Source organism: Sciurus carolinensis, chromosome 3 (genome assembly GCF_902686445.1).
Source record: "Sciurus carolinensis chromosome 3, mSciCar1.2, whole genome shotgun sequence".
Classification (NCBI taxonomy): Eukaryota; Metazoa; Chordata; class Mammalia; order Rodentia; family Sciuridae; genus Sciurus; species Sciurus carolinensis.
In genome coordinates, this window is record NC_062215.1 from 172,558,971 (window position 1) to 172,571,061 (window position 12,091).

At 39.4% G+C, this 12,091-nt stretch overlaps 1 protein-coding gene across 6 annotated transcripts in view; it reads right to left on the minus strand.

Annotated features, from left to right (window-relative positions):
• Positions 1–12,091, minus strand: part of Sphkap (SPHK1 interactor, AKAP domain containing) — a 161,975-nt gene that overhangs the window by 11,586 nt on the left and 138,298 nt on the right. For all 6 annotated transcript variants that reach the window (XM_047545384.1, XM_047545381.1, XM_047545383.1 and 3 more), the window contains one exon: positions 345–530. In XM_047545384.1, the coding sequence (XP_047401340.1) occupies positions 345–530 (186 nt within the window). The remainder of the gene's footprint in view (positions 1–344; positions 531–12,091) is intronic.

Genomic DNA, 12,091 nt, shown 5'->3' on the forward strand with positions numbered 1-12,091 from the left:
GCCAAGAAACACACTATAGCGTGGCAACACTTGGCTGTCTGTCCTGTCAACCCAGCTTGGGTTGCATCTGAAAGACAATGAACCAAAAACAAAGATCAAACACACGAGGTGTTAATAGTAGTTCTCCATTAAAAAAAAAAATGGCAATTGGCTGAGCTTCGAGGGGAGGAGACACAAGGTGCCTTTCAGCATGCATCATGACAGGCAGGATCCTTGACCGGGGGGGGGGGGGACTTTCTTTTTTTGCTTTTTCTCTGTTAGGGACACTTTGCAGAGAACCATACAATGCGTTTTTGTAATGTGTCGAGAGCCACTTCCCTGGGAAGTCAAGTGAGAGCAGGTACCTCATGGACCGCTCGCTGAGCTGCAGAAAGCTGCTCGTGTCTTCAGGGTTGTCCTCCTCGTTGGCCAGCTGGGACCAGCTACCTGTACTCTCCTCGCTGCTGCTGGGAGGGTTGTGGAACTCATCGGGGCCTCTGGTTTCCGTCGAGGCTTCGGCCCCGGGTACATCTCTGGCATCGGGGCCGTCACTGTGGATGGCAAGACATTGTTACTGAGAGGGGAGGTACAACATGGACCTTTCCGGGGAGACCACGGTGGAGACTGTTGAGCCGGGGTCTCCACAGAGTGAACAGGATGTCGCTGGCCACAGGTGGAGACTTTCTTGAGGCCGTTCCATCCTTCGGTGCCCTAGGTTCTGTCTTACTTTTTCAGGATTCTCCATCGGCCTTGCTATCTCGTTAGTTGATCTCTTCCTACTGACTCCCTCTGCTCACTGGAAAAACAGGTGGAAGCGCCTGGCCTGCACAGATCGGATTTATTGAGGGACTCTGGTGTTTAACTGAAGATACACAGAGCATTTTCCCCAGTGATTATGGTTCAGTGGTTCTGGAGGGAGGCCCAGGAACCTGAATTTTCACCAACTACCCCAGTGATTCTAATGCAAGTGGTATATGGACCATGCTAGGAGAAAAATACGCAATCCTATTCTGGAGAGTTCCAAAGTCATTCTGCACTTGCAGCCACCTTTTACTCTGTCCTCTCCCTCTGGAACCAGACTTACATCGGCACCACCTCTTGGAATTATTGCATTTTTAGATGGAGAAACTCTTGGTTGCTCAGTCCATTGTCCTTTCCTTTGTCCTTGAAGTGTCCCCTCCCTGGCCTCCTGTGAATTTCTACCTCTCTGGCCGCTCCTTGCCTGGAGCCTAGTTCTCTGTTTCTCCTCCAAGTGTCACTATTGCCACTTATGATTGATTCACTGCCCTTCTTTCCATGGTTGCCTCTAAGCAACCCATCTATCTTCCTGTCCATGTCAATAGCTTCCAAATTTGGACCCCACTCAAGATCCCAGCCTTGGATTTGGGGGCTCCTTTTACAGTTGTCCTTCTGGCTGTCTCCTATCTGTCTCATAGCATCTCAGAATGGGCATATCTAAAATGAATTCTGATGGCCATCCCACACTTGTGTGTGCTTTTTATTTTCATTGACTTTTGCTGTCAATCACTATGACCTTTCAGTCCCAATCTAGAGTATATCTCACATACTCGGACCTGTCTCTGTCATGAAATTATCTTAATTTAGGTCCTTCCAAATTGTCAAAAATTTAGATTTGGAAGAAAATCCATAGACTTTCTGCAGATGAGAATATGGAAGCCCAGTGAGGTGGAAGGATTTATCCAAGGTTGCAACCAGGTTTGGTTCCAAACTTCAGACCTTGGCCAGCGGGTGTTACATGTCACTCCTTGTTGAACCATATTCCTTCAGTTTTTCAGCAGTTGTTCCCCAGCTGTTATTCCACTTGGGAACCTTCACTATGTTGCAGCTAGATTGATGTCCCTAAAAGATGTTGTTGGTCACTCTGTCAAGAACCTTCAGGAACCTTTGAAAGCTAAACCCTTTATAGATATCCTCTGCCTATCCAGCTTTATCTGCCTCCACTTGGTCACTACATAGCAAAGAAACCTTAACTTATCTGTTGTTCCCCAAACATGCCAGTATTTTTTTGCCTTTTATCTTTTGCCTAGTCACTTCCTCTGACCAAACATTGGAGAAAAGAGAGTTGGGTATAGACCAAGGAGTGGGATAACTGGGTCAAAGAGTGGTTCCATTCCAAGTTTTTAAAGGAATCTCCATACTGCTTTCCATAGTGGTTGCACCAATTTGCAGTCCCACCACATCCTTGCCAACATTTATTGTTACTTGTGTTCTTGATAATTGCCATTCTGACTGGACTGAGATAAAATTTCAGTGTAGTTTTAATCTGCTTTCCTCTAATTGCTGGAGATGTTGCTCATAAATTTTTTGACCAAAATATATTTTTCATATTTCTTCTGTGAAGTGTTTGTTCAGTTCTTTTGCCCATTTATTGATTGGGTTGTGTATTTTTCTGGTGTTAATTTTTTGAGTTTTTTGTGTAACTTGGAGATTAATGTTCTATCTGAGGTATAGGTGGTAAAGATTTTCTCCAAAAGACTTAAAAACAGCATGGTACAGTGATACAGCCACATCAATGGTTATAGCATCTTAACTCATAATAGCTAAGCTATGGAAACAACTTTGATGCCCTTCAACAGAGGAATGGGTAAATACATAATGGAATATATTCACAATGGAATATTACTCAGCTATAAAGAAGAATGAGATAATGGCATTTGTCAGTAAATGAATAGAACTGGAGACTACCAAGCTAATTCTCAAAAAACAAAGGCCGAATGTTCTCTCTGATAATGTGGATACTAACCCAAAACAAGGGAGGGTGGGCAGGGGAAGAACAGAATTACATTGGATTAGACAAAGGGGAATGAAGGGAAGAGAGGGAGGAAGGGACTAGGAAGGACAGTAGCCTTATATTTGAATACACAGCCAAGGTAACTCCACTACATGTATAACCACAAGAATGGAATTCTAAATAGAATAAGTTGTACTCTATGTATGTATAATTTGCCAAAATACATTCTACTGTCATATATACCTAGAACGAACAAAAAAGGAAAAAGAAGGTGTGTTGGAGTGCTGTCACTATTGTTCAACAGCGAAGGACTCCAGTTCCACCAGTTGACCCCTGTTCAATAGGGAGAAGTTAATTGACCTCACCAAAAGAAAAAAATAATTCCCACTTTACATAGGTTTTTGGAAAAAGTAAATTGGAAAATAAAATTTGTTCAGTGCCCTTTGTTTAGTGCCTAGAATATAAGTAAGAAGTGTGAGTTGTCATTCTTTATTAGTGAATTATATACTTCTTCAAGAGTCATATGTCTAATATAGTCTTCTGCTTCTTCCTACCTTTTAAGGCTCAGTTAAGAGACTTCTAAGTCTCTGAATCCTTTCTTAATCTTATCAGCTTGGGTCATCTCTCTCTCTCTCTGTCTCTTTCTCTCTCTCTTGAATAGTCAAGGCAATGTATATGTTTTTCTTTATTTTTACTTCCTAATTTGCACTTTAGTGTATATAGTTATTTGTGTTTATACCATGAATTATTATGCATCTTTATACTTTTTATGTATTAGAAATAAAGCTATGGATGGATGATATTCATCTTCAGATGAATACATTATATGTTATTGTTTAAAGTGTCCAGCTTTATAATTAGACCTATATTTTCTATTTAAACGGCTCTACTTGTTAGGTCCAAAACTGTGAAAGATCTGAGATGCACTACTTGCAAGCTAATAGCATTTAAAATAAGTATGGTCTTGACGTGTGGCAGTTTCCGGTATGTTCTACTGCTACACTTGGTAAAAGCGGGTCCGAAATAAGCTTGATTTCCATTTGTCTGCCTGCTGCAGTTGCAGGCACACACACACTCACACTCACTCACACTCCACACACACATACTTACACACACACACACTCATACACACACAGAGTCACATACACACTTACACTCACACACACAGTCACACACACTCACACACACACACACTCACACACACACTCACACAGTCACACTCACACACACACTCATACACAGTCACACACACACTCACACTCACTCAAAATCACACACACACTCACATACACTCACACTCACACAGGGCCACATGCACCCTGGATCTGGGGTCTGTGTGTTGGGGCACTCACAGAGCTGCCTACCTCTCACACACACACACTCACTCTCACACATAATCACACACACACACACACACACACTCACATACACTCACACTCACACAGGGCCACATGCACCCTGGATCTGGGGTCTGTGTGTTGGGGCACTCACAGAGCTGCCTACCTCTCACACACACACACACTCACTCTCACACATAATCACACACACTCACACACACACACACACACTCACACACACACTCACATACACTCACACTCACACAGGGCCACATGCACCCTGGATCTGGGGTCTGCGTGTTGGGGCACTCACAGAGCTGCCTACCTCTGTCCCTGTGCTCTAATTCTCTAATGCACACGGCACATGACGTGAGGTGAGAGATGGGCCCTCAGAATTGTGAAGCCAGAGCTTGTAAGAAGTTCAGGAGTTTCTGGAGCTTCTGTCCTGACTCTCCTGCTCCACCCACAATACACGTCCAGTGGGAGAGAGAGAGAGAGAGGAGACAGAAAGGAAGTGGGCAAGGGGGCGGAGAGAAGAAGGGAGGTTGAAATTGAGAAGGGGGCTAGGGAGAGAGAGAGGAGAGACGGAGGGAGAGCTCTGTTCTAGAATATAAATAATTCCAAATCTGCAAAGAGGAGAGATGGTCTCTGCTTCACCACCCTGCAACTCAGACCAGAGGCTCCAGGGAGACACATCTCTGTGTCTCTAGAAGTCTGTCTTCTGGCTTGGTATTTATTCACCCTCTAATCCAATTACCAGAGCTCTTTGCTCCGGGAGACACTGAGTGTACACAGATGGGAACATTTTCGAGGGCGTGTGTCTTCTGACACCACCCGCAGGATCATCAGAGACGAAAGGTGCAGAGGAGAGCTACAATAACGACCACAAACAAAAAGCAACAGTGCTTCTCGGATGACAATGGAAAACAGCCCCTTGGTGCAGTAGACGCTGGGATGCCTCTGCAGGCCATTTCACACCGATGGTGGGCAGTATCTTCTGCTGACCATGCACGTTGGGAACTACTCTTGGCTGCCCACTTTCCCATGGAGCATCCCAACGACTGGCCACTGCTTGCCTCAGTGACCGTGAACGTGGTGGGTCATCCAGCTCCTGGGCTTCCCTGGGATGTGCGCAGCTGCAGGCACAGTCCAGGGTACCTTCTCCCTCATCCCGTCTTGCTTTCCCCTTCCTTACCCAGGCGTACATAGCACACTTACCTCTGGAGAGCCGTTCCTCACAAATTATCCATCTGCACGCTCCCGCTCCCAGTCTGTTGCCAGGGAACACAACCTGATTCACTCAGCCTCTTCATTTAAAATAGCACACTGGCTACCGAAAAGGTCGTGGTGATTTTTCTCCATCTTAGAATTAGTTCTGTTATCTATTCTTAATAGTTACACTACAAACAATTTCAAAAATTACTTCGAGCGTAGAAAGTGGCATTCCAAGTACATACTTTTGGGATATGGATCAACATTGCCTATTTTGATTGGTGAACTTTGTAATCTAAACAATTTCTAAAAAGATTTTGGATCCTTGTCCACAATATTCCTTCTGGCAATCTTCTGTGCAGCTGTGGTACTGAGATGTCCTTGTCTTTAGTAAGTTCTGCTACTTGACAAGCTTGGTTTTTCTTCCTAAAATGTTGAGATCTTTCCAAATTGAGCCAGGAGAAAGAGGGAGAATGGATGTATCCAAGGAGACAGAACTACGTGACTTCAAATGAAGGAAAAATTCACTGACGACAAATGAAAACAATAACACATTCCAGAATAAATGAATAAATGAGCCAGGTGCTTGGATAGCGGAGAGGGCTCTGACCTACTTGTACATCTAGTTAAAAGGCAAGTTCCTGGATTAACTCCTTACTAAATTAAGACCTTTTGTTATCAGACAAATTCACTCCAGGATAGTTCTTGCTAAAAAAAGGAGTTAAATCTGTGATCGACACTGAACATCCAGGTTTAAAAATGAGTCTCTCAGTGCATTTTATTTTATCTCAATTTCATGCTCTATTTACAGTAAATCTCATGTTCCATGCCACATAACTGGGAGTGGAGGATGAATAATGATTATTCAAAATAGTACTCATTTTGTTTTGAGAGCAATTCATAGCTTTACTCATTTAAGAATGACGACTGATGTGTCATGCAGATGTACTCAGGTGGCCTTTCTCCTTCTGAGCTCACGGTGCACACACACAGCTTTGCAGATTCCATGCCCTGCGCATGCAGCAGAATTTTTGAGTTGGCAGAACCCTAGGCATCCTCAAGTCCAGAGTTCTCCCAACTTCCTTCACTGGATAACCACATTCACAACGTACCTGTATTCCACCTGTATCCTAGCAGTACCAAAATCTCTTTAAATCAGTTTACTTCATATAACCTAATTATGCTTATTTTAAAAAGAAGTTCTCAGTCATTACTGTCAATGGAACATAACTCCCTTGCCATAGGTAGAAGGCAACAATAAAAATAAATACATAGCTACAGTGAAAGTCCTCTTTCCTATGGGTCATAAAGTGAGTTACTGTACAAAGTTCTTTGAAAGAGGAAATCATAAAAATCGAATGTTTGCATCTTACATATTTTCAATTCAACTTTAAATGCAAAATATATGTACATATTTGACAGAGTTTGGACTAAAAAAGTATTTTAATTTCACTGATTTTGTCCTTTCTATTTTTGTAATCATTGGTTTCTGCTCCTATTTTTATTATTTCCTTTCTTATATTAGTTTGGGTTTAATTCGATCTTTTTTAGCATCTTAAGGTGGAAGTCTAGATCACTGATTTTACACTATCATTATTATTTTTTAAATAGAAACATTTACAAATATAGATTTGTTTCCTAAGCACTGCCTTAGCTCTATCTCACAAATTCTGGTGGGGTTTTCATTATCATTCAATTCAAACTTTGTCCAACTTCCCTGTGATATTCTTTGATCAATGGGTAACTTAGAGGTGGTGTTAAATTCTAAATATCTTGTAGAATTTTCCAGATATCTCTTTGTTATTTATTTTTAGGTTAATTTCATTCTGATCAAAGAATATACTCTGTGTGATTTCAATTATTTTAATTATATTAAGATTTATTTTATGATCTTATGGGACATCTTGGTAAATATTTCAAGTGGACTTAAGAAAATGTATATTTTGTTTTTGTGGATGGAGTGTTTTATGGTGTTAATTGGATTCAGTAGACTGTGAAAGTTGTTCAAGTCTTGCATTTTTGTTCATTTATTTATTTATTTTGATGGTGCTGGGGATTGAACCCAGGGCTTTGTGCATGTAAGGCAGGCACTCTACCAACTGAGCTGTATCCCAGCCCTCTTACATACTTGTAGTAGTTTTCTATTATTATGCAGTTGCTGAGAGCAGAATTTCCACCTATAATTTTGTTTGTTGGTTTCTCCTTCTGACTTTTGTTTCATGTGATCTGAGCCCCTGTTATTGAGGCAATTGCATATTTAGGATTATTACGTCTTCTTGATGAATTGGCCCCTATAACATTGTAAAACATCTGTATGTATCCCTGATAATAGTCTTTATCCTGAAGTCCACTTAGTCTGATATTAATATAGTTATTCCATCTATGTTAATATTTTATTTTCCATCATTTCACTCTTGCCCTATTTGTATCTTTATATTTGAAGTGTATTTCTTGTAGACAGTTTATGCTAGAGTTTTGCTCTTTTGTTAAGTCTGATAATTACTGCTTTTAAATTAGAGTGTTTAGATCATTATTCATTGATGTAACTATCAAAGAGACCGAGTTTAAATATATCACTGATAATTGTTTTCTATTTGTCCCATCTGGTCTTACTTTCTTTTTCTTTCTATCCCTGACTTTCTTTGGATACATTGAGCAATTTCTGAGCATTTCATTTTATTTCTACTGTTGGGTTGTTATCATGACTCTGTTTTTATTTTTTAGGTAGTTCAAGATACTTCTGTTTCTCCCTTCCACTCTTAGTACCACAATTGACACAATTTGGTTTTTCATATGTCATAAGACTTTTGTCTTTTTTTTTCATTTTAGTCAATATTTTTTAAGGAAATGCAAAAAATGAGAAAAATATTTTATATTGGGCTTCATGTTTCTCTTTTGGTTTTTTAAATTCCTTTATGTAGATCCAGTTTTCCGTCAGTATTCTTTTCCTATAATGTATGATCTTTCATTACTTCTGTTGTCTAGGCATCCTAGTAGCATACTTTATGAGATTTTGTTGTATAAAAATTATTATTCGGCCTTTATTTTAAACATTTTGATAAGCTTTATTCTTATTCTGTAATAAGTTAGGTTCATAACAAAGTTGAGTAAAAAATAAAGCTCCCTCTTACAGGTACAGTCCCTTTTCCTGTTAACATTCTGCATTGTTACAATCAACGAACCTACATTGACACATCGTTATCATCCAAATTTCATAGGTTGCATGAGGGCTCACTCTTCATGCTGTGCATTGCATGGCTTTGCATAGTGATTGCTTGACCCGTTTTGTGCTCCTCTAACAGTATACCAAAGACTGGGCCTTCTGCTCTGCCATGCCATGGCAGAAGGAGGAAGGGCAAGAGAGTGTGAGGGAGTAGGAAAGAGAATATATGGCCTCTAGCCCATTAATCACTGGCACTAATCTTTTCATGACCTGAAATCTCCCCGGAGGCCTATTCATCTCCCAACACAGTTGCTTTGCGGATTAAGTTTTCAATCTGTGCTTTTTTGTTGAACACTTTGGAACCACAGAAGTGATATTCATGCACAATTATTATATCATGCAGGAAAGATTCACTGCCCTACAAATCACTCGAGTTCCACCTATTCATCTCCCCTCCCCCGGTCTCTGTCAGCACTGATCTTTTTACCGTTTCCCTCCATTGTTGGGTCATAAGGGAGTCACAGAGTTGGAATCATACAGTTTATATTCTTTTAAGATTGACTGCTCTTAGGGTTTGCATTTAAGCTTCCTTTCTATCTTTTCATGGCTCCATGGCTCATTACTTTTTCACACTGAGCAACATTCCTTATTTGAATGGACCAAGACATATTTTTCCATTCACCTTCTGAAGAACATTTTGATTGCTTTCATGTTTTGGAAATTACAAATAAAGCTGGTATAAATTTCCATGTAGAGGTTTTGTGTGGACATAAGTTTGCAGCTCATTTGGGTAAATGCCAAACAGCATGCCTGTTGGATAGCAGGGTGAGAATGTTTAGTTCTATAAGAAACTGTGTTCCAAAGTGGGTGTTCCATTTTGCTTTTCCACCAGCCAAGACTGAAAGTTTTTGTGCTATAATATCCTATACAACACTCGGTGCTGTCAGGGTTTTGGATTTTGGCAATTCTAATAAGATGTTCAGTGATATTTCATCGTTTCAATTTGTAACTTCCTAATGCTATGTGATGTTGGCATCTTTTTATATGCTTATTTATTTATCTATATATTTTCTCTGATGAAGTGTCAGGTCTTCTGCTGATTTTTTAAATCAGGCTGTTCCTTTTCTTATTGTTGAGTTTTACGAGTTCTTCATATATTTTGGAAAATTGTCCTCTTTCAAGTTTGTCTTTAAAAAATATTCTTCCAATTTATGTCTTGTCTTCTCATTCTCTTGACAGTGATTTTAGCAAAGCAGAAGGTTGTTATTTTAATGAAATACAAATTATCAATTATTTCTTTTATCAGTCATAACTTGTATATCTAAGATGTTATCTCCATCCCCAATTTGATCTAGATTTTCTTTTATATCATCTTCTAGGAGTTTCATAATTCTGTGGATAACTTTTAGGTCTGTGATCCTTTTTGAGTTCATTTCTGCAATGGGTATAAGGTCTGTGTCTAATTATTATTGTTATTTGCATGTGGACGTCCAGTTGTTTCAGCACCATTTGTTGAAGAGACTCTTCTCTCTGTGTGCTACCTTCACTCATTGTTAAAGACCAGCTGTCTGTATTTGTGTGGGTCTATTACTAGGCCATATATTCTATTGCCCTGATTCATTTCTATTCTTTCTCCTGTATCATGTGTCTTGATTATCAGAACTTCGTAGTAAGTGTTGAAGTCAGGTATTGTCAGTTTTCTCTGACTCTCCTTCAATATGGTATTGGTTGAGAATCTGGTTATCAAGATATGAAAACCCTCAGATCTGAAAACTTGATAGGATTGTGATTAGACTTGTGTTGAATCAATAGATCAAGACAGGAAGAACTGTCATCTTGAGTCTTCTTACCTGTGAATAGCCTTTATTTTCGGAGGATAGTTTTCCTGGATAGAAAACACTGGGTTGACAATTGTTTTTCCAAGCATAGTAAAAATGTCATTCTTGGTTTTGGTTTACATTATCACTAATGAGAAACTGATTTTTATGTTTCTTAGTATGTAATATTTGTTTTTCTCTGGGCTGATTTAAAAAATATTTTTATTATTATTTTCAAATAATTTGATTACAATTTACCTTGATATAGCTTTCTCTTTTTGTTTGGGTATTCCGATTAAGGTTCATGGTACTTCTTGATTTTTAAATTAATTATGTTCAAAAAATTTCATCTTTATATGTACCTTTAAATCTTTTGGGCACATGTGCTGCTATTTAAAGTTCTCATTTGCTTATTTTATCTTCTCTGTAATTTCTGGATGTTTCTCCCAGATATGGTTGACATCTTTCTGCTGCTTTATATGTGTAACATTTTTTGAGTAGATGGACATGGCACATTTGTGGTTTTGGTTGCTGGATTTTGCTGTCTTTCTTTATGATTGAACTTCATTCTGGGTTGCCTTATTTTCAATTAAGCATAATATTTTCAATCTTGTTCTTAAGTTAATTAGGCAAGTTTAGATGAATCTTCACATTCTGGGCCAGTTTAAGCCCTGTGTTGTGATCATTTCAGGGTCTCTGCTAAAGGAGGCGTGTGTTTACCTAGGATCTGTACTCTGGCTGTGGATCCTAACCCTCTTCCCAGTCCTGTGTGAGCATGTGGAGTTGTTCAGGACTGAGTTCTCCAGCCACATACAGATGTAGGACAATGCCTGGCTCAGAGTTCGGGAACAGGGGACGCCTCAGCAGGTTCTGGAGTTCTTCCTCTGCACGACTTCCTCCCATCTCTGTTTCCTCAACTCAGTAACCCCAAGCTCTCTCAGGTTGGCCCTTCTCGCACTATTATGTCTAAAGGAAATCGAGGCAGAAAGTGGAGGCAATTATAGGGCTCGCTATGTTTGTTTTCTTCCCTCGATGTACTGTTTTTTATGCATTGTGTGAAAATAGTTGCTTAATACATTTTGTAAATATTTCTGGCTTTCAGAGGAACAGCCCCTTAGTTTCAGTAACCCCTTGTAAGTGAGAATAGAAGTCCTTTCACATCGACCTTGTGTTATTCCTTCCTTTTTAAATAGGTCATTGATATTTCTATTTCAGTAACATTTAATAATATATTTCTGGTGGTTTTTTGTTTCAATTATCATAGTTTTCATCTTTATAGTATTTGATTTTTTATATCTACCTCATTCTATTTTGATTATAGTTTGCTCTCAGTTCGTGGTTGGTGTATCCTTACAAAATCTTAAAATATATTTATATAATATCCTCTATCTGATAATCGTAGCTTCAGAGATCCTTGCTAAGGTTGATTCTGCTATTTGATGATTATGCTGAGTCTTGCTTATGATACCTTAATTCCTTGTATATTTTGCAGTTTTAAGTTCTCAGACCATATTTGATAGGGCTGTGGAATCCTTTAAGACTTGGGCTTGAATCTCTAGAGAGTTATATTTGCTCCTGCAAAATTCTTACAAGGATGTTAACCTGAAATTCCTTTAAAGTAATTTACAATGTTGGGGTTTCCTGGATCACACAGAGAGCTCAAATTAGAATTCCAAACATGCATTAGGAAAACTGTGGTTATAATACCCCAAACCCTAACCCTCAGAATTTCTCAGCGGCTCTCTTTTCTGCTTGATAAACTTTTTCCCTTAGTTTGTGGATGGTTGTACCCTTCTGGATCTGGAGGTGGCTTATGTTGCAAGTCCTTATA